Raw genomic sequence first — 23,272 nt, 5'->3', positions numbered from 1 at the left:
AGTTCAAGAAGTGGTTTTCTGCTCTTCTCTGAGTGACCATGGGTAAGCATGCCACTTAAGAACCTTAAGCTTCTTAAATTTCTAAACAGGTCTACAACCTGTTTGCAGTACAAATCTCCAGTGATCCTGTCTCAGTCCACTGCCTGGATGCTACAAGTCACTCCCTGTCTCCTCTGAGCCAGAATGATGAATGTCTCACTTACCAGAAGCCTGTAATTACATACCCCACCCTCTGTCTTCTCACCTGTTCACCTCTCCTGCTGTCTTCATCCCTAAGGCAATTAGAATACTGATTTCCAGGACCTTGCCGATTATCTGGTAGAAGAAACAGAACACGTGAGATCAGGAATCAGACACCTTTCCAAAGAGTTGGGGACTGCCCAACATCATTTCTCAGTTTGCCTAGAGGGCCGTACCTCGCGAGTCCTGTCAGATAAGACCCTGGGAATTTGTGGTCAGAGGACCAGCTGGAATAAGATAACAGTGGTGGCGTAGTGCCTGAAGCTTGGGCCCCAGCTTCATAGCCCAGACCCATTAGATTGCAGGGGAATGAAACACCTGTGTCCACATTCCACTAGGAGGAAGAAGAAGATGTGGAGAAGGAGCTGGATCATGTTGTCCTAAGTCCCACCCCCACCACAATCCCCACAGTGGGCCACCTCTAAACTGTGAAGCTAATCTGACAATAATTAATGATCATCCAGAAGTAGGGATGTCCTGGAAGAGTCACAGGATCTTGAAGGAATTCTGGTGAAGACCGTGTTCTCCCACCTTCCTGAGTGAAATGTAGGACAGAGAGAAAGTTCTCTCTCCAGGCCCATCTGCAGGGGTAAATAATTTCCCCTTCCCCTTCTCCACTCAAAGTTCTACCTCAGCCTCCTCACCCTGAACTCCAAATTGATCACGCAAGCGTGTGTCTTCATCTTAGTCAGTCATCATGGCTGACCTCTGTGGGTGGTTCAGAATCTGCTTTAGGTCAAGGAATCTTTAGAGTCTAGGGCTGGAAAACCAAGAATCAGGCAATGCACGTCTGGAGAGCAACCAGAGGCTGGCGTCAGACATCTCCCAGATCTCCTGGCATTGCCCACCCTCGTAGGACCCAGGCAATGGCAACCCTTCATCAGAGGCTGTCTTAGGGTCTACAGGACTCATGTACACCTTATGCTGAACAGGGACAGTGTGATTCACGGGACGTCCTTATGTCTATCTCTTCTCTGTGCACTGGATGCTGCCATGGCACTGCTTATGTCTGGAGGAACTGAATTGGCTCTCCTGCAGCGGTGTCCAGGCCTCTGTGAGGAGGTGTGGTGGTCTTTCTGATGACGTGTGTCTATATGAGCTCCTTTGGATTCACATGTGCCTACGTGAGAGCATTTGGAGCTCCTGTGAGCTCAAAAAATGCAATGGACAGGTGTGTGTGTGGAGGGCCTTGGGATAACAGAATCTGCAGCCAGCAAGAGTATGCCTTTGAGCTGGTGTCCTGCAAAGACCACAGGCATTGTACAAAGGACCTTGTTGAGGATCTTGTGTTTTTGCACTGATCATTGGAATGTCCACACAGACAAATTCCATGGCGTGGGTGTGCCTCTGTGCAATTGTGTGCTTGAGACAAGACTAGGCCCTGCTGGCTCAGGCATTCACGGTGCTCAGTTGTACCAGAAGGGTGTCCAGCTCCTCCAGTGTGGGCCAGGGTGTTGTCAGGCCCTGCCCTACCTAGGAAGATATCATCCATGTGCAAGGTCAAAAGAGGCCAGGTTTATGTAAAGGAGAAACTCATGTTATACACAAGAAAGATGGAGTCCAGTGATAAGTAGCCAGGAAGCTCTCATCCATCCAAGGAAGAAGCATGCTGGTGTTGATACAGTCAGAAGTTCACAATCTCAATTTAAGGAAGTGGCTTTCAGAGACTCTGCAGACAAAGGCCCATATAACATACACAAGAATGAAGGAGATCAGGATGTCTACAACCCATAAACTCATAATATTATTCATGTAAGATTAGCACAGAATTTATTTAGCTCTGATATGTACACCGATGTCTAGGGAAGAAAGAGCCTGGGGCTTATATAGCCAGTAAGCTTGAGTTGACTTTCAAGGAAGAACAAAGACAGTGTTTATAAAGGTGTGATGTTCTCATCCATATTCAATGAAGAATTAGTTAAACCTCTACTCAGAAGGGATGCACATTTTCCTAATCAAGCAAGGTGGCCCGTGGTTATGGGACCCTATTTCCCATTCACATGCAAAAATGAAGATGGCTGGGGACTGTTCTGCCTAAGATTCTGCAAGTGTGATGAACTGATTTATAGCAACATTAGAAGGAGGCTAAGGGTAATTTGGATCAAACATGCTTCCATATTCAAGAATCAGAAGGACAGGGTTTCTCAACTTGGAAACTTACATCAATATCCATGTAAGAGTAGTCCAGAATTTATGTGGTGAATAAGATCACAGTGATGTCCAGTGAAGAAGTGGGCCAAGGTTGATACAAACAGGAGGCTGTATCCATTCCTAAGGAAATCTAAGTCACATGTTATGCAAGAGAGAGGCTCTTATCCACAGTACACGAGCAGAGTACTTTACAACACGATAGTCAATTGCATAAGTGAGAAGCAGGAAGGTGGATAGTTCACATGCATATGTAAAATGAATGAGACCTGGCATTATTCACCAAGAAACACCCATCCACATCCATGAAAGTAGGAGGCTGGATTTACAAAACAGGGGACTGGAATCCAAATCCAGGAGAGGAGGAACAGGATTTGTCATGGAAGGAAAGTAGCAATACATTCAAGGAACAGGAACCAAGGGTTGATGTGGCTCAGAAACTCATTTCCACACTCTAATAAGAATGGGTTCACGGTATGTACAGTCCAGAAACCCACAGAGCGATCCCAGTTGATTCACTCAGTGAGCACACAGCGTAGCCTAGAAACACAAATACTGGTGTCTATACAGCCAGAAGTTCACATCCTTTTCCAAAGTGGAAGGGGACGGCCGTATGTACAGCAGGAAAGCGTGCATCACTATCCAAGGAAGAAAACGTCATGGCTTGTATACGCATGAAGTATGCGTCCACTTTCCACAATAAAAAAGAAGACATGATGAATGCAGCCAACTCACATCCATATCCAGCGAAGAAGGCTGTGAGGGGTCAGATGACCATGTGAACATGTGGGTAAAAAAGAAGGTGCAGTGTTTGTAAGTCTGAGAGGTCAGACTCAGGTCCAGAGAAGAATGAGGCCGAGGCTGATCACACCCACATTTTAGAGCAGAAGAGAACAGGTAGTGTAAGGCCGAGAAACACACACACACCCAAGGAAGAAGGAAGCTAGAGTTTGCATAGTATCTAAATGCAAAGTACAGGGTTGTATTAGTCAGCTTGGGCTGACAAAACCAAGTAACTCAGACTGAGTGGCTTAAACAACATGACTTTATCTCTCACAGTTCTGGAGGCTGGAAATCCAAGATCAGGGTGGCATCATGGTCACATTTTGGTGAGGGCTCTCTTCCTGGTTCTCAGAAGGCCACCTTTTTGCTGTGCCCTCCAATGGCAGCAAGAGAGGGCAAGCTCTCTGGTGGCTCCTCTTGTCAGGAGACCAATCCCTTCGTGAGGACCCCACCCTCGTGACCTCATCTAACCCTAATTGGTTCCTAAAGGCCCCATCTCTGAACACCATCACAGTGAGTGTTAGAGCTACAACATACAAATTAGTGAGAGGTGTGCAATTCAGCTCATGGCAATGGTGAAGGTATGCAGGGTTTATACTGCTTGTTGTTTCTTATCCATACTCAAGACAGTTGAACTGGGATTGCAAGCCAAGCAGCATGCAGTCTTCCCCAAGCTAAGAGTACAGGGTGTGTGTCCTTAACACCCACATCCACCTTAAAAGCACTTCGAGGTTTTAAGAAACGGGAATTTCATGCGTACACTTAAGAAAACAGGATAGGACTGATATGGCCAGGAAACTCACATGAATATCCTAAAAACAAAGAGTGCAAATTAATACAGTCACAGGGCCTGCATTCATATTGAAGGAAGAAGAACTGGGTTTGCACAGCTGAGAAGTCCTGTCCATAACCAAGAATGAGAGCTGTCAGAGTGTCAACAGCCATAAAGCTCACATCCATGGATCGAGGAGGCTAGATACCATATACCTAGGAAGCTATGTCCTAAATCAAAACAGAATAATAGCAGGGCTTATAACCAAATAAACTCATATTTGATTTCAGCATGGAGAAGCAGAGGGTTTACAGAGCCAGCGAGCCCAGTCCACACCAAGATAGAAGAACTTCAGGCCCTTTATAAGCAGGAAGGTCACAACATATCCAAGAAGACAGCAATCCAGGGGTTACATGGCCATGGGATTTGTATTCATACCCAGGGAAGAAGGGGCCAGGTTTTATAGTCACAAAGCTCATGTCTTTTCCATGCCCACAGTCAAGGCCTGTGTTTATGGAGTTGAAAACCCACGTCAGTTACAAGGGAGAAAAGTGTGTGAATTATACAACAAAGTCCAGCCGTTATAAAGCAGGACTCTCACACCTGTATTCAAGGAGGAAAAAAGCTGGGTCCATGCAAGTTGGATATTCACATCCAAAACCAGGGCAGGACTTTAGGGCTTAGAAAGATGAAAACTTCCTACCCACAATCAAGAGAGAAGTAGGCCAAGATTTTCACCCTGGGGATGTGTCTTTTAAAACTGAATGGAGGGACCACAAATGGTGGAGTAGGGGACTCTGAAGGTTGGTATCTACAGGAGAGCAACGATTAAGCTGGCCACAGCTGTGAGAATCAACTCTGCCCCAAATCAGAAATCTAATCAACAAACCCTACAAGAACAAGGGCAGTGCTTAATGAAGAAAGAAGATGCTAAATTGTGGTAGGAGACTGTTAGGGTGTGTTTGCTGACTGGCCTAGCATCACCCATGCCTCAGCTCAGAGGCAGCTTGCTGGACAGGGCATCAGGATCCTGCTATGCCTTCCTGTGCTGTACAGGATGATATAGACCTTGTTCTCAAAACATCTTTGTTGTGCTTTTGACCTATTTGCAGCTTTCTTGAGGATCATTTTAGTGCACCCCACCTCACCATGCAGGATGGTGACAGCATTGGCGTGGCCTCCAGTCAGCATATGTGGACATATACCGTATATGAATACACACAGACATATGGTAGCCACAGCTGCTGGGCGAGAGGGTTAAGTGATTGATGGGGAGAGCAAGAGAAACAGTAAAATGCCGAGGGACTCTGAGGCTGGAAAGGAAATATGTGGAGGTATAAAGGTTTTGAAGAGCTACCCTGTACAGGGGCTAACCAGAAGGCCATGCATAGTCACATGCTCAGATAAGAACTAAGACCCCAAGTACTCACTTCTGGGTGAGGAGAAGACCAGTTTCTGCAGTGTGTGTGGGGTGGTGGTGGAGACAGCAGTCAGAGAAGGCCAAGCCTTCCCTTCTAGAGCCTCAGAAGTCTCCAGCCTAGAAGGGGCAAAGCAGGGTTACAGGTTTTCAAGTCCAAACCCACTAAAAGCAGACTTTGAGTGCATAGTGAAGCAGACAAAAAGCAACCATGGACTTGGACTGCCTAACTCGCATCCTGGAAGGAGCTGCTGCAGAGATAGCTCTTCTCCCAAAAGCTTCAGAGTTGGGGAGTCCATGTGGGACAGAAATAAATGCCCAGTCAGTTCATCCCTCTCGGGGATGCTCATGTTGGAGCCTTTTCATCTGGGAATAGGGGAGACTGCAGTGGGGCAAAGGCTCGAATCGCCCCACTCCCTTTGTGGCAGAGTGTCCTTTGCCTGGTCTGTAGATAGAGGTGTCTGGGAAGCAGAGGCCCACTCGAGAAGGAGTGCTCTAAGCACTCACCGCTTTCTGGGTGAGGCCTGCAACACCTGCTCTGTACCCCCCAGGTCTTTCTCTTGGCCTCATGCCCAGAATGAGGAGCAGGCCTCAGAAAATGTACAGTGCCTGTGTGGTTGAAACCCTCTGTGCACAGCCATTCAGCGAGGAGGGCACATCCTCATTGGAGTGCTCATGAGAAAAATGTACTCCTGTTGGTATTGTTTACATTTGGGGTCTTCACCTGATTAAGGGCCTTGGGCAAATGGCTTAAGCCCATCTAAAAGTGGGAATAGTAACAATAGCGTCATCATGGACGGAGAACACATTTGTGCATGGCCTGGCAACTGCATGTTTAACACCCCCACCTCCCCGCTCCTGTCACTTCTGTTTGCATCTCGTACCCAAAATGAGTTCCCTTAGAAAAACAATGGCATTCTCATGAGGTCCTATAGAGATGAAGAAAGCTGTGTCTTTTCCACAGCAGTTTTTCATTTCAGCTGATCACCTTTTGGAGAAACAACGCAACATCATTACTGCCTTCCCACATGACTCTGTCTCCCTTTCCCACAGTCCCTCCATACTGACGCCTTATGCCCCCATCTCCTGAAATGTTGCTTGGAACCCTGGCCCTGAACGGCCAATTATTTCAGCAAAAGATTGTGCATCCGTATATCTAAGGAGGGCAGCATTTGTTCCCACAATGAAATGGACATTAAGACTCTGTCCGTATTGTACACAGTCATTGTGTCTGAGCATAGACAATGGGGAGGATACCTGGAGGACCATCACCCCCACAAAATCGAGTACTGGATGTTTTAGCCCCTGGCTCACCAGGCCCTTGCTTGGACTTTCTTATTTCCCTTGGAAAAATGATAAGCCCAATTAACAGACTCTTCCCTTATTGCTTCTTCCTCCCCAGCCCCCACCCCTTAGCAAGAATAGTGTTCTCAGAGGCAATCCCAAAGCATGGCTTACCTCTCTCTACAACTTGACAAGCCAAGCCCTCCCACGGACTGGTAATTGCCAGGCAGCAAATTAAAAATCCTTCATGATTTATTCATTGACTCACCCCAATCCTGTTCACAAACAACATGCAGACACATACATTTCATGCATGAGAACCACGTTGTCCCTTCGTCTTTATCTCAAGTGGCTTCTTAGGTTTTCTAATATATATATATATATACCAGAAAGAGTGGCCCTGATCTAACATCTGTTGCCAATCCTCCTCTTTTTGGAGGAGTTGTTATCTCAGGACTGGCCCTGAGATAACATCTGTGTGGACCTTCCTCTATTTTGTACCTGGGTCACTGGCTCATCATGGCTTGATGAGTAGTATATGTCGGTGCCCAGGATCCGACCTGGGAACCAAACCCCGGGCTGCTGAAGCAGAGTTCGCCAAACTTAAGCAACATGCCACCAGGCAGGCCCTATTTGCTACAATTTTAGGTAAAGTGTGACACACCATCATATTCATCTCAAGGTCTGGGAGTTCCCTTGAACAGAGACACACAAAAACGTATCATCTCGGGGAAATACTAAAGATTCTTTTAATATTTCAAGGCCCTGCCCAGGAAAGACAGTCACTTCCCTTTTGTGATCTCTTAAGCTTCCTTCATGCATGTATTAATAACTGTCCTCCGTAAGCTCTGCAGGATGGCCAGTATACTCAGTATGGCTGTGAGAGACAAAAGACATGCATAAGAAATTTAGACAATGACCGTGGTGATCCAAAAAGACAAGTGGTGGGACAGCGGCGGAAGCCTTTGCATCAAGACGATTCACAGACACTTCTAGAAAGGGTGGTAGGAGGAACATCAGCAGACCCAAAATGTAATGGGGTGGTAGGGGGGCCGAGGATGTGGTTCCTCATGATGGAATGACAGTTCAGAGGAGTGGAGTTAATGACTCAGCTTTGCTTCTGAGTGACTTAGCACATTCAGGCCGCTTCATCTGCCTTCATCTTCTCCTGTCAGAACCCGTTTTGCACTGCAGTTCTCCAGACTTCCTGTCTCATCCTGATGCCCTTAGGACCCAGTGTCACACCCTCTACTCCGCTGAGCCTCAGTTTCCCCATTTGTGATGCCAGTGTCCCAGAGACCCCACAACACACACTTTAGTGCCCAGCCATGGGGCTCCTCACCGACACGTCCTCCTCTCATTTCCCTCTCCTGCTGCCTTCCTCCCTGGGGTAGTACTGCAGGGGATTGGGCCTCACTGAGAATCTGGAAAGGCAAACAGGACAGGGCAAGACTCAGATCCCAATCCTAAGCAGCTATGAATCCATTGAGGTCATCCATGTTATTTGCCAGTAAGGCCCCACCTCAGGAATCCTGCTAGATCCTGCAAAGTTGTGGTCAGAGAACCAGTTGAAGAAGTTAAGGCTGCTGTTGCGGTGCCTGCGCTTGTAGGCCTCACGTTCATATTTCTGGTACCACTGAATTCGAGTGGAATGAGACACCCTATACCCTGCAGGAACAGGAGTATGTGAGAAGGGGCTGGGTCATGTTTCAAGTTCAACCCAGACTTTCTACCAACCATCCAGGGAGCTATCTCCTACCAGTGTCACTAATGAGATACTCCTTAATGATCAATTTATTTTGGAAGTAGGGATTGTTCCGAAAGAACAACATGATCTTGCAGCAATCACTGGGGTGCCTCAGTTCCTGCACCTGCCAGGACAAAGTGGGGGAGGAGGATGAACTCTATTTGGAAGAGACATACCGTTTTCCTGTTTTCAGGGTTAAATCCATTCCCCTACCCTAACCCAGCCCCAGCCTCAGTCTCTCCAGCCTGACCTTCAAATTGATCATGTAGCTAAGCATGTCTTCATCTTGCTCACTGATCATGGCTGACATCTGGGCATGGTTCACAAACTGCTCTAGGTCAAGGAACCTTCAAACGCTGGAGGTGAAAAGGCTAGGACAACACAGCAAGTCTGGAGAGACACCTGGCATTGCCTGACTTCTCCTCCTCGGCCCTAGTCCCATTCATTCAACACAGACTGCATTAAGGACCATTGGGACCCTTGGGTTGTGTCCATCTGTGCACTCACAGATACAGTTAATATCTGTATCTGTTACATGGAGGCAGGGTTTCCTGAGAGATCCTGATCTCACTCTGATCCTTGCGTGCTCAGGGCTGCAACACATAGACTCATTTCTGGACATTGAGCATTCTTTGCTGAGATGGAAGAGAATGGGCATTCAGACCCCGTTTCCTGCAGCATTATTCTGAGGAGAACATGGACATAAACTACCTGCTTTCTAGGATGAGCCCGTTGTGCTATTCATAATTCTGATTTGAACCTCTGATGCTAGACCCCAAGCGCTGTTTCAGGGTTGTTGTAAGAATAAGGATGACCACAAAATTGCCAGATCAGATTTGCAAGAGAGTGGCTACAAACTCAGGCCCTTCTCAAACATGTATATTTTATAACTGTACTGCCCCTCCTCTATGTTCCTGTTCCATGGGCGCATTAACACTAAGGCAGCTGAGTTACAGTATCTAGGCTACAGTTTTAACCGAGAAGCCAGGGATGCTCTGCTTGATGGCCCTTCTCCGATTTAGATGGTGCTTCCGCCTCTGACGGATCTTGCGCTTCAGCCGACAGTAGGCCCTGCTGGCTCGTGCATTCTCAGAGCTCAGCTCCAACTGAAGGACCTCCAGTGTCTCCAGGGGGGACCGCGCCGTCGTGAGACCCGCCTCGGGCTCTTCCTGCTCCTGCTGCTCAGGCTTCTCCTCCGGCTCCTCCGCTTGCACCGCGTGGTCTTCCTCCGTCTCCTTGTCCTCCTCCGCCACCACCTCCACCACCTGCATTATGTCCTCCACCAGCAGCCCCGCGTCCTCGCCCAACCCATTCTCCTCTCTCTCGTCAGGGGCCGCAGCTTCGGGCCGAGGCTCCACGCTGAAGACCGTCGCCTCCTCAGCTGACCCACCAGCTCCGGCCGGCACAACCCACACGCCGCCCAGGCCAGCCGGAGGCCCGCCGGCCCCCGCCACCACAAGGACCCCTCCCACCACGGAGGCCGCCCAGGATTCCCGGGGAGGCTCGCCTTCCCCACACCACACCTCACTGGCCATGCGGCCCGGCCCTCAGCTGCGGCAGCTGCCAAAGAGCCGGAGGTCGAAGCTCCGGGTCCCCAACCAGGCACGCCAGGCACAGCAGCGGCCCGCGCTCCAGCACCCGCGCTGGGCGCCTGGGCTCTTCCTGCCGCCTCTGAGAGCGCGCAGGCAGGGGGCGCGCGGGCAGGGCTGTGTGGAGCCAGGACTGGCGGAGCTCCTGGCGGGAAGGAGCTCGAGCCACGCCCAGGCGGCCCGGCCCGTCCGACCCAATCAGTGAGCGGGCAGTGGGCGTCGCCCTGCACTGCCCCGCCCCTCGTCGCCAGGCAACTTGGGCCGGCCGCCCGCCTCAGCGCCCACCCTCCCAGTGGAGGATGCTTCCAGCGAGGCCGGCGCTGCCAAGGTGCACACCTCCTCCTTTTTCGCCTCTGAGAAAGCGAACCAGCCATTCGCACGGGCACACTGCATTCCTCTATCTCCTGTGCCACCACTGAACCTCACGGATCTCTCACAAAGGACCCGAGGAAAGAAAGCGTCCGCAGGGGAGAATCGCTAAGTACAAAGGATCTTTTAGTTCCCGGGTAGAGAGAGTGTGAAGGTCTCTGGCTGACAGCGGATTGGCTGCCCCAGTTTTCTCAGAGGTGAACTCCTGTGTTGAGAAAAGCCCCCAGTGCTCTGTGTGCCTGCCTCCGTCTGCTTCTCTCCCTGTCTCTCTCTCCTTCTCCCTCACTCTGTCTCTCTATCCTTCTCTCCACCTCGCCCTATCTCTTCCTCTCTCGCTCTCTCTTTCTCCTTCCCTCTCTCCCTCTCTTTTTCTCTCTTTCCCTCTCTTTTGGGTCTATCCTTCTCTGCCTGTCTCCCTCTTTCTTTCCCTCTCCCTCTCTCTTTCCCGTCCACCGCACTAAAGAGCTGTCTCCTTGGACCACAAACAGTCCAAAGGTACACAGCTTTGGGCATTCTGTGACACAGTGTCTTGGAGAAAGGGCACATCCACAAGGTTTGTGAAGAAATCTGCCATCGAAGGGGAGGCGGCAACGATAAGGGGAACTCCCTTCCCCTCTGCTTTAGCAGGTGCTACCAAACACACACAGAGCCACCATCCTGGTGCTCACTCAGGGAAGCTTCCCTTCTCTGGGGACCACAGCTGTGGGTCCCTTTGGCAGAAAGCAGCATTCCTCTTCATGTGCTAAGGCGGCTTGTTGTCAGGCAGGGTCTCACTGATTTCCTGAAACCACAAGGCTGCCCATCTGTCTCTCTGCCTATGCCTTTCTTAGTCGTGCCTACAGGTCAGGTATTCTTTGCAGCCTACGTATTAGGAAAGCTCCCCTCTCCAGGGAATGTGATGTTCAGATGATATGGAGGGAGAGCATGTAGAATCGGGGTGACGTGTCAATGTCCCCGGATTCAGAACTACTTCAGGTTCACTGGGACCAGAGGACAGAACCCGTCCCAGCACCCGGGACGAGACGCAGACAGGCCAACACAGAGATGGATAGGGACATGAGGATGTGACATTTAGACATGCAAAAATGGAAGATAGCTGACAGAGCGTGTTCTGGTCAGAGGCAGAGAAAGAGAAACGCAGACTCGAAACGCACACCAAAGGACAGGAAGGCAGGCGGGTCTGAAGCAGAATCACCCAGAATAAGGGGAGAAGAAGACCAAGGCCCTGGCCGACTGTCACAGACAACTGTCTTCAGACCACTAGTGGAGCGGGGGCTGCAGGCTCACGAATCCATGAGGAGACTGTCTGGGAAAAGGAGTAGCAAGTCCGCCGGCCCTCGTGCAGCCACATCGAGGGAAGATCAGATTCGGGACATTGACTCCATGGGCCCTTTCCTCGGAACACACAGCCACTCACTGGGCCCCGTGTGAAATGGCTCAAGAGGGCTGACAGGGCTTCCCCTCTGCCTAAGCTCTGTCCTCCAGGCACATTCTTATCGGCCGCAGTCTCTGGGTTGCACCCCAAGGCCCAGCAACGGCCTCGAGTCCCTAGACGGCAGCGTAAGTCTTCCTCACCTATCTGATCTGGGCGTGATGCCATCCCCGACTTCGGTAGAGAGCAGGCCGGAGGGACCGGAACCCAGCCTTGCCCCCTGTGTGCTGGCAGCCCTTGACGAGTGGTCTGAAGACAGTGCCAAAACTCTCCTCTGCTCCTTGATCCCAGGCAGGTCCTTGCTAAAGCCCTGAGGAGGGGGAAAGGGTTCTAAAGGTGATTCGAGGACTTGGCCTGTTCAGAGGTCCTCCGTGGGCGGGCCCCAGTTTGCCCTCCGGCTCTGACCCACAGGGCCACTGGAACCTGCTTTCCTTTGGGCGCCACAACAAATCCTAGGCACTGGCCTGTGGGCGCCTCGAGGCTTCTGTCTAGCCTGTGGATGAAGGAGCTGGGCAGAAAGGCTTCCTTTCTGACTGTGAGGGCAGCAGGCAGAGCAGGGCAAGCTTTCCACTCTAGGGCCACGGCTCTCTCGCAGCCAGATGGGTTGGAGGGTGGCAGATCCAGACACCTGGCAAACGGCAGGTGCCATCTAGTGTTGTTCAGAGGGGAGGACGAGGCTTCCGGAGCCTGACCTTCCTCAGACCTCCCACAACCTTGAAATATGAGCGGGGACAATGAGTCAAGCAGGTCCCCAAGTAAGTGTGTGGAGGAGTCCAAACAGGCAAAGAATTGTCAGTGTGGTACTTGAGGGACGGACGAGCTCACACCGGAACCGAATGACAGGTAACGGGGAGAGGGTTGCGGGGCATGCCTGGAACTCTCCAAGGCCCAGCTGTGGCAGAGTCAGTCCCGCAGCTCATGCACAGATAAGAGGTGTTTCAAGGAAGCAGCTCTCTGCTCATGAAGGACCACACTGGGTGCTTGCCACCCGCACCTACTTCAACCCCGCTAGACGGTATCCCTGCCCCAGCTCACTCCCACCCCGCCCAGCTCACCCTACCCCTACCTACACGTCACCCAAACCCAACATCCACCGCACTTCTGCCACCGCACGTCCCACCACTCCAGCCTACACTCACCTCACCGCAACTTAACCCACCTCACCTCACCACGGCCTGATCTCAGCCCCACGTTACCCTACAACCACAGAACCCTACCACTTCTCCACCCTACCCAAACCCAATCGCCTGACCGACCACGACCTCTGCTCCCCTGCCCCATGTCAACCCACCCCACCTCACCCCCAACCCTCTGTACACGTACCTGACCTCAGCACCATCACTCCCCGTACTCACCCCACCTCAACCTAAGTCCAACCTACACACAGCCCACCTCAGCCACACCTCACCTCACCGGACAGGGCACCTACAACCACCCCACCCTACCACTAGCCCTCCCGACCGAAACCTGAACCTCAATGTCCCCAGGCCGCACGTTCCCCTGCCCCCTGCCCCACACTCCACCTCACCCCAACCGCACCCTACAGCCGGCCCACATCAACCATACCCCTCACCACACCTAGCCCATCTCATCCCCACCTCTCACTACACCCAGCCCACCTCAGCCCCACCCCACGTGCCCCAAACACCACCCCCACCCCTCAGGCACTCTAGTAACCAGAGCGGTGTCTGCTCCAGGTCTTTGCCTTTCTTCTGGCCTGATGCACAGCACGCTGAGAGGGCCCTACCAGGGCCACTGTTCCTGGACAGTTGAAATCGTGATCCGAAAGCCATTCTGCCATCAGGACAGATCATCGCTGGAGTGTCTCCTGAGGTCAAATGTTCTCCTCTTGGCCATTATGGACGCTAGATATTTGGGTCCCTTGGCTGATGCGTGGACGCTCTTTGCAGCCGACCTGTCCTCTAGGCTGAAAACACTACTTCCTAGCCCTAGGATCTTCAGGGAAACATAGCCACAGGGTGGGGAGCTTGGCACATGCATTTCAGCCTCGACCTCTGTCGCCCTACCTTTGGGCCTCTGCGTTGCCCATCCCAGTTCGGGAACCCCAGCCAAAGGAAGGAACTCACACGAGGCCTCTCCCTCCTGAGGGAAATGGCTGCTCTCTGGTGGTCGCCCTCTTCCTCTCATCACCAGAGCCTGAGTCACCAAAATCTCTCGCCTGCCACTGGCCTCACCGTCTCTCCCGGTCCCACAGTCCCTGCCTACACACAGACAGGCGGCACACGCCCAGGCGCATACAGCCCCAGACACACACCCCAGACACACACCCACACATGGGCACACACCTCCCAGCTGCACGTCCCTTCCCCTCACTGGGAACCCTGCCCCTGAGGGCGAGGTTGGTAGTGCCTGTAATTCTTGAGCATTCACAATCTGTCTCCTGGGACACGTGCTGTGACGGGATCCCGACCTTACGAGGTCCCCCGTCTGGGTCAGGTCAACTTTTGGCAGACGTCCAAGAGGAAGGGTACCAGCTAGAGCTCTCCCAGCCTGAGGAAGCCTGAACCCAGGTTTCCCGGGGCCTTTTACGTCCTGCTCACGGGGACCCTTCCTTCTCTCCCTCGCCTGCCCGAAGAACAGGTCTCCAGTACAGCGGTCTGACCTTTATGCCCTTAGCAAGGATGGTGGCCTCTCGGGGATCCCAAGCCCTGTGCCATCCAACGCCTCCACTTCCATGAGCCTGCCTCTCTCCCACAGACAGGGAATTCCACGGGCAGTGGATTCAAAAGCCCCACCTGAGCTGACTTACTCATTCTTACTCCATGTTCCCCAGAAAGCACACACAAACACACCAGACCTTGGCAGCTTGTTTTATGTCTCTCTCAAGCCTCACTCCAGATATGTCGTGTGGACTCTCTGGATCCATCGCCGATGACGCTTTCCTCATTTGTCTCCCGTGCACGGGAACCAAGTAAGCTGTCCTCCACCCATCTCTGACATCTGTACACAACTGCTAACTCCTCTCTGCTTTGGCCAAACGTTGACGCTCCGTGGTCTTCATATCCAGATCTGGAGTGCCCCCCATGGCAAACACACACACACAGATACACACACACACACACACATGCACAGGAACAAGAAAGGCACAGGTCAAATTGCATATGTCACACACTGTGAAAGATTGTGACACTATTCAGAGTGCATGGCCCTTCTGTGATCCCTTCACATTTCCTCCCCTGGGACTTCAGCAATGTCCTCCAGACAGCCAGGATTGTCTGTATGGCTGTGGGAGCGTAAGGGGTGGATGTGACTATCCAAGAAGACCCAGATTATCCGCACAGAAGAGGGATGGGATGTGGGAGGGCAACTCCTCAAGATTCGCAGCTCTTTGCACAGGGGCTGGGGGGGATGAGCGAGGGGGTCAGAACCTGAAGGAGCCTTGGGAGGCCTGAGGGAGGGGTCAACAGCGAGACAAAGAGAATTCAGAGACATCCGGTTGCTTTTTTCTGAGTGACCTGGGACCTCCACGCTGCGGGCTCAGGTGGTTAGAGTGCCCCCGAGCTCTGTGTGTGGGCACTATGGTCCTCCCGCTTCCCCTGTCACCCTCTCAACCACTCCCTGGACGACCTGGGGACTCCCCCAGTCTTCTCTGAGCCTCCGTGTCCCCGCCTGTGGAACGAATGTCCCAGGGACCCCACAACACACACTCCAGCCCCCAGCCCCGGGGCTCCTCACTGACAAGCCCTCCTCGCCATTGCCTCTGCTGCTGCCGTCCTCCCTGGGGTAGTACTGCAGGGGATTGGGCCAGAGCTCCTCGCTGATGAGCTGGGAGGGCAAACAGGGCAGGTGAGGACAGGGCCCCGACCCCAATCCCAAGCCGCTGGTGACTCTGTCATGGCCACTTGGCAAGCCGTCCTGAGGGGCCCACCTCAGCAATCCTGTTAGACCCTGGGCACTTGTGGTGAGACAACCAGGTGAAGAAGTTAAGGCTGGTGGTGTCATGTCTGGGGCTCCTGCTCATAAGCGCAGAACCACTGGACCGAGTGGAATGAGACTCCCTATATCCTGGAGGAAGAGAGGAGGGAGGGAAGGATCTGGTTGACCTAGATTCCACCGCACGCCCCGCCACCATCCTGGGAGCCACTTCTTACCAGCCATGCTCAGCTGATACTCCTTAACGATCACTTTGTTCCAGAAGTAGGGGTTGTCCCGGAAGAAAAACCTCAACTTGCAGAGGTCGTCGGGATAGCCGGACTCCTCCACCTGCCACAGCCAGGAGGAGGAGAAGACGGGTGAAATCAATTGTAAGTAGCCTTAGCTTGCCTGGTTGCAGGGATGAACCACGTCCCCGACCCCTGTCTCGCTCCAAGTGTGTCCCCCCCTGGGCCCCCCACCTCCAGCCGCAGTCTCCGCAGCCTGACCTCCAAATCGATCATGTAGCTAAGGATGTCTTCCTCTTGCTCACTGATCATGACAGACAGCTGGGGGTGGTTCCGAATCTGCTTTCGGTCAAGGAGCCTTCAGGTGCTACGGCAAAAGGAGCCAGGAGCACAGAGCCCATCTGGGGTGAACGGAACAGACTGCCCCGGGCAACCTGCCAGGACTCCGGGCACTGCCGGCCCCAACCTCCTCAGCCCCTGCCCTTTCATCATTCGTGCCCCGGCTGTGGCCTCTCTCGGGTTCCTGCACAGCCGAGGCTGTCCGCACCAACATGGGGAGGGAGGAGGGCCTGTTTCCTGACCCTTCCTGATCTCCACCTGTCCTGTGTGTTCTGACTGCAGGCAAGTCACTCCTCATCATGTCTGCCCTGTGCTCTGTCCCTGTCTCATGGCTTCTCTGAGAGGGTGTGTGTGATCTTGTGAAGCCATGTCTTTCTTGAGCTCCCAGTGTTCAGACTCGGCTGCATGCCTACATCTGGACCTCTGCTGGACTCCCACGGTACACTGGGAGTTTGGCCCAGACTGTGTGCCCCTGTGAGTGTGTCTGTGTGTGTGGAGGGCCCGTGGACGCAGAGTTTGTAGCCTTGCCTGCCCGTTTCTCTCAGGACCTGGTGTCTTGCCATACGGAGCATCAATGTCCGGGGTAAACCCCTGTGTGGACGCAGGACCTTGTGTTTTTTCCCCTGAGGTAGTTGGCACGACTACACAGGCTCTGATTGAGTGGGTAGCTAAGTGGACTCCCCTGTCTCCTGGGATGTTCCCCGGAACATGTGCCCTTCCCACATCTGCCCCTGTGAAGGCTACTTTGTGCTCCTGTCATCTGTGAGTGCTGACGTTTGCCTCTGGTCCCCAGGAAGTGTGCGCGAGCAACCTGCAGGCCAAAACCATTTGCACCTAGTTTCTGCTCAGAAGCCTATGGGTTTGGCCTCAGCCCCCCACTTTTCACCTATGCTGTGGCTTGGGAGCCCTTGACCCCTCCCTCACCCTCCCTCCCCGCCCCACCCCCGCGGCCCCCCCCCACCCGCCCGCCCGCCTCCTCCTCTCAGCCAGACCCTCAGCAGCCGACCCCTGGGAGCAGCAGGAAGGATACGGCTTTGGCCCAGAAGCCAGGGATGCTCTGGATGATGGCCCTTCTCCGATCTAGATGGTGCTTCCGCCTCTGACGGATCTTGCGCTTCAGCCGACAGTAGGCCCTGCTGGCTCGTGCATTCTCAGAGCTCAGCTCCAACTGAAGGACCTCCAGTGTCTCCAGGGGGACCGCCTGCCGTGAGACCCGCCTCGGGCTCTTCCCGCTCCTCCTGCTTAGGCTTCTCCTCCGGCTCCTCCGCTTGCACCGCGTGGTCTTCCTCCGTCTCCTTGTCCTCCTCCGCCACCACCTCCACCACCTGCATTATGTCCTCCACCAGCAGCCCCGCGTCCTCGCCCAACCCATTCTCCTCTCTCTCGTCAGGGGCCGCAGCTTCGGGCCGAGGCTCCACGCTGAAGACCGTCGCCTCCTCAGCTGACTCCACCAGCCCGGCCGGCACAACCCACACGCCGCCCAGGCCAGCCGGAGGCCCGCCGGCCCCCGCCACCACAAGGACCCCTCCCACCACAGAGGCCGCCCAGGATTCCCCGGGAGGCTCGCCTCCCCCCCCCCACCCCACCCCGGCCATGCGGCCCGGCCTCAGCCGCGGCAGCTGCCAAAGAGCCGGAGGTCGAAGCTCCGGGTCCCCACACCAGGCACGCCAGGCACAGCAGCGGCCCGCGCTCCAGCACCCGCGCTGGGCGCCTGGGCTCTTCCTGCCGCCTCTGAGAGCGCGCAGGCAGGGGGCGCGCGGGCAGGGCTGTGTGGAGCCCGGACTGGCGGAGCTCCTGGCGGGAAGGAGCTCGAGCCACGCCCAGGCGGCCCGGCCCGTCCGACCCAATCAGTGAGCGGGCAGTGGGCGTCGCCCTGCACTGCCCCGCCCCCCGCCGCCAGGCCCCTTGGGCCGCCCGCCCGCCTCAGCGCCCACCCTCCCAGTGGAGGATGCTTCCAGCCAGGCCGGCGCTGCCAAGGTGCACACCTCCTCCTTTTTCGCCTCTGAGAAAGCGAACCAGCCATTCGCACGGGCACACTGGATTCCTCTATCTCCTGTGCCACCACTGAACCTCACGGATCTCTCACAAAGGACCCGAGGAAAGAAAGCGTCCGCAGGGGAGAACCGCTAAGTACAAAGGATCTTTTAGTTCCCGGGTAGAGAGAGTGTGAAGGTCTCTGGCTGACAGCGGATTGGCTGCCCCAGTTTTCTCAGAGGTGAACTCCTGTGTTGAGAAAAGCCCCCCAGTGCTCCGTGTGCTTGCCCCCCTCTCCTTCCCCCCCTGTCTCTCCCTCCTTCTCCCTCACTGTGTCTCTCTCCCCTTCTCCCCCCCTCGCCCTATCTCTTCCTCTCTCGCTCTCTCTTTCTCCTTCCCTCTCTCCCTCTCTTTTTCTCTCTTTCCCTCTTTTGGGTCTATCCTTCTCTGCCTGTCTCCCTCTTTCTTTCCCTCTCCCTCTCTCTTTCCCCTCCACCACACTAAAGAGCTGTCTCCTTGGACCACAAACAGCCCAAAGGTACACTGCTTTGGGCATTGTGTGACACAGTGTCTTGGAGAAAGGGCACATCCACAAGGTTTGTGAAGAAATCTGCCATCGAAGGGGAGGCGGCAACGATAAGGGGAACTCCCTTCCCCTCTGCTTTAGCAGGTGCTACCAAACACACACAGAGCCACCATCCTGGTGCTCACTCAGGGAAGCTTCCCTTCTCTGGGGACCAGAGCTGTGGGTCCCTTTGGCAGAAAGCAGCATTCCTCTTCATGTGCTAAGGCGGCTTGTTGTCAGGCAGGGTCTCACTGATTTCCTGAAACCACAAGGCTGCCCATCTGTCTCTCTGCCTATGCCTTTCTTAGTCGTGCCTACAGGTCAGGTATTCTTTGCAGCCTACGTATTAGGAAAGCTCCCCTCTCCAGGGAATGTGATGTTCAGATGATATGGAGGGAGAGCATGTAGAATCGGGGTGACGTGTCAATGTCCCCGGATTCAGAACTACTTCAGGTTCACTGGGACCAGAGGACAGAACCCGTCCCAGCACCCGGGACGAGACGCAGACAGGCCAACACAGAGATGGATAGGGACATGAGGATGTGACATTTAGACATGCAAAAATGGAAGATAGCTGACAGAGCGTGTTCTGGTCAGAGGCAGAGAAAGAGAAACGCAGACTCGAAACGCACACCAAAGGACAGGAAGGCAGGCGGGTCTGAAGCAGAATCACCCAGAATAAGGGGAGAAGAAGACCAAGGCCCTGGCCGACTGTCACAGACAACTGTCTTCAGACCACTAGTGGAGCGGGGGCTGCAGGCTCACGAATCCATGAGGAGACTGGCTGGGAAAAGGAGGAGCAAGTCCGCCGCCCTCGTGCAGCCACATCGAGGGAAGCCCAGATTCGGGACATTGACTCCATGGCCCCTTTCCTCGGAACACACAGCCACTCACTGGGCCCCGTGTGAAATGGCTCAAGAGGGCTGACAGGGCTTCCCCTCTGCCTAAGCTCTGTCCTCCAGGCACATTCTTATCGGCCGCAGTCTCTGGGTTGCACCCCAAGGCCCAGCAACGGCCTCGAGTCCCTAGACGGCAGCGTAAGTCTTCCTCACCTATCTGATCTGGGCGTGATGCCATCCCCGACTTCGGTAGAGAGCAGGCCGGAGGGACCGAACCCAGCCTTGCCCCCTGTGTGCTGGCAGCCCTTGACGAGTGGTCTGGAAGACAGTGCCAAAACTCTCCTCTGCTCCTTGATCCCAGGCAGGTCCTTGCTAAAGCCCTGAGGAGGGGGAAAGGGTTCTAAAGGTGATTCGAGGACTTGGCCTGTTCAGAGGTCCTCCGTGGGCGGGCCCCAGTTTGCCCTCCGGCTCTGACCCACAGGGCCACTGGAACCTGCTTTCCTTTGGGCGCCACAACAAATCCTAGGCACTGGCCTGTGGGCGCCTCGAGGCTTCTGTCTAGCCTGTGGATGAAGGAGCTGGGCAGAAAGGCTTCCTTTCTGACTGTGAGGGCAGCAGGCAGAGCAGGGCAAGCTTTCCACTCTAGGGCCACGGCTCTCTCGCAGCCAGATGGGTTGGAGGGTGGCAGATCCAGACACCTGGCAAACGGCAGGTGCCATCTAGTGTTGTTCAGAGGGGAGGACGAGGCTTCCGGAGCCTGACCTTCCTCAGACCTCCCACAACCTTGAAATATGAGCGGGACAATGAGTCAAGCAGGTCCCCAAGTAAGTGTGTGGAGGAGTCCAAACAGGCAAAGAATTGTCAGTGTGGTACTTGAGGGACGGACGAGCTCACACCGGAACCGAATGACAGGTAACGGGGAGAGGGTTGCGGGGCACGCCTGGAACTCTCCAAGGCCCAGCTGTGGCAGAGTCAGTCCCGCAGCTCATGCACAGATAAGAGGTGTTTCAAGGAAGCAGCTCTCTGCTCATGAAGGACCACACTGGGTGCTTGCCACCCACACCTACTTCAACCCCGCTAGACGGTATCCCTGCCCCAGCTCACTCCCACCCCGCCCAGCTCACCCTACCCCTACCTACACGTCACCCAAACCCAACATCCACCGCACTTCTGCCACCGCACGCCCCACCACTCCAGCCTACACTCACCTCACCGCAACTTAATCCACCTCACCTCACCACGGCCTGATCTCAGCCCCACGTTACCCTACAACCACAGAACCCTACCACTTCTCCACCCTACCCAAACCCAATCGCCTGACCGACCACGACCTCTGCTCCCCTGCCCCATGTCAACCCACCCCACCTCACCCCCAACCCTCTGTACACGCACCTGACCTCAACACCATCACTCCCTTACTCACCCCACCTCAACCTAAGTCCAACCTACACTACACACAGCCCACCTCACCCACACCTCACCTCACCGGACAGGGCACCTACAACCACCCCACCCTACCACTAGCCCTCCCGACCGAAACCTGAACCTCAATGTCCCCAGGCCGCACGCTCCCTGCCCCCTGCCCCACACTCCACCTCACCCCAACCGCACCCTACAGCCGGCCCACATCAACCATACCCCTCACCACACCTAGCCCATCTCATCCCCACCTCTCACTACACCCAGCCCACCTCAGCCCCACCCCACGTGCCCCAAACACCACCCCCACCCCTCAGGCACTCTAGTAACCAGAGCGGTGTCTGCTCCAGGTCTTTGCCTTTCTTCTGGCCTGATGCACAGCACGCTGAGAGGGCCCTACCAGGGCCACTGTTCCTGGACAGTTGAAATCGTGATCCGAAAGCCATTCTGCCATCAGGACAGATCATCGCTGGAGTGTCTCCTGAGGTCAAATGTTCTCCTCTTGGCCATTATGGACGCTAGATATTTGGGTCCCTTGGCTGATGCGTGGACGCTCTTGCAGCCGACCTGTCCTCTAGGCTGAAAACACTACTTCCTAGCCCTAGGATCTTCAGGGAAACATAGCCACAGGGTGGGGAGCTTGGCACATGCATTTCAGCCTCGGCCTCTGTCGCCTACCTTTGGGCCTCATGCTGCCCATCCCAGTTCGGGAACCCCAGCCAAAGGAAGGAACTCACACGAGGCCTCTCCCTCCTGAGGGAAATGGCTGCTCTCTGGTGGTCGCCTCTTCCTCTCATCACCAGAGCCTGAGTCACCAAAATCTCTCGCCTGCCACTGGCCTCACTGCCTCTCCCGGTCCCACAGTCCCTGCCTACACACAGACAGGCGGCACACGCCCAGGCGCATACAGCCCCAGACACACACCCCAGACACACACCCACACATGGGCACACACCTCCCAGCTGCACGTCCCTTCCTCACTGGGAACCCTGCCCCTGAGGGCGAGGTTGGTAGTGCCTGTAATTCTTGAGCATTCACAATCTGTCTCCTGGGACACGTGCTGTGACGGGATCCCGACCTTACGAGGTCCCCGGCCTGGGTCAGGTCAACTTTTGGCAGACGCCCAAGAGGAAGGGTACCAGCTAGAGCTCTCCCAGCCTGAGGAAGCCTGAACCCAGGTTTCCCGGGCCTTTACGCCCTGCTCACGGGACCCTTCCTTCTCTCCTCGCCTGCCCGAAGAACAGGTCTCCAGTACAGCGGTCTGACCTTTATGCCCTTAGCAAGGATGGTGGCCTCGGGGATCCCAAGCCCTGTGCCATCCAACGCCTCCACTTCCATGAGCCTGCCTCTCTCCCACAGACAGGGAATTCCACGGGCAGTGGATTCAAAAGCCCCACCTGAGCTGACTTACTCATTCTTACTCCATGTTCCCAGAAAGCACACACAAACACACCAGACCTTGGCAGCTTGTTTTATGTCTCTCTCAAGCCTCACTCCAGATATGTCGTGTGGACTCTCTGATCCATCGCCGATGACGCTTCTCATTTGTCTCCCGTGCACGGGAACCAAGTAAGCTGTCCTCCACCCATCTCTGACATCTGTACACAACTGCTAACTCCTCTCTGCTTTGGCCAAACGTTGACGCTCCGTGGTCTTCATATCCAGATCTGGAGTGCCCCCCATGGCAAACACACACACACAGATACACACACACACACACACATGCACAGGAACAAGAAAGGCACAGGTCAAATTGCATATGTCACACACTGTGAAAGATTGTGACACTATTCAGAGTGCATGGCCCTTCTGTGATCCCTTCACATTTCCTCCCCTGGGACTTCAGCAATGTCCTCCAGACAGCCAGGATTGTCTGTATGGCTGTGGGAGCGTAAGGGGTGGATGTGACTATCCAAGAAGACCCAGATTATCCGCACAGAAGAGGGATGGGATGTGGGAGGGCAACTCCTCAAGATTCGCAGCTCTTTGCACAGGGGCTGGGGGGGATGAGCGAGGGGGTCAGAACCTGAAGGAGCCTTGGGAGGCCTGAGGGAGGGGTCAACAGCGAGACAAAGAGAATTCAGAGACATCCGGTTGCTTTTTTCTGAGTGACCTGGGACCTCCACGCTGCGGGCTCAGGTGGTTAGAGTGCCCCTGAGCTCTGTGTGTGGGCACGATGGTCCTCCCGCTTCCCTGTCACCCTCTCAACCACTCCCTGGACGACCTGGGGACTC

At 54.5% G+C, this 23,272-nt stretch overlaps 1 protein-coding gene across 1 annotated transcript; it reads right to left on the bottom strand.

Moving 5' to 3' along the window:
• Positions 1–244: 244 nt before the first annotated feature.
• LOC147911681 (testis-specific Y-encoded protein 3-like) lies at positions 245–9,926 on the bottom strand (the record flags this gene model as incomplete). The annotated part of the gene is made up of 5 exons (XM_087427842.1): positions 9,360–9,926; positions 8,642–8,719; positions 8,404–8,515; positions 8,167–8,312; positions 245–315 (listed from the first exon to the last, which is right to left on the bottom strand). Coding segments are annotated over exons 1-5 (974 nt in total), but the record flags the coding sequence as incomplete, so codon positions are not given.
• Positions 9,927–23,272: the final 13,346 nt, after the last annotated feature.

Source organism: Ceratotherium simum, chromosome Y (assembly GCF_057802395.1).
Source record: "Ceratotherium simum simum isolate JZ-2026a chromosome Y, ASM5780239v1, whole genome shotgun sequence".
NCBI classification, from domain to species: Eukaryota; Metazoa; Chordata; class Mammalia; order Perissodactyla; family Rhinocerotidae; genus Ceratotherium; species Ceratotherium simum.
This window is presented reverse-complemented; position numbering and strand designations above follow the sequence as displayed.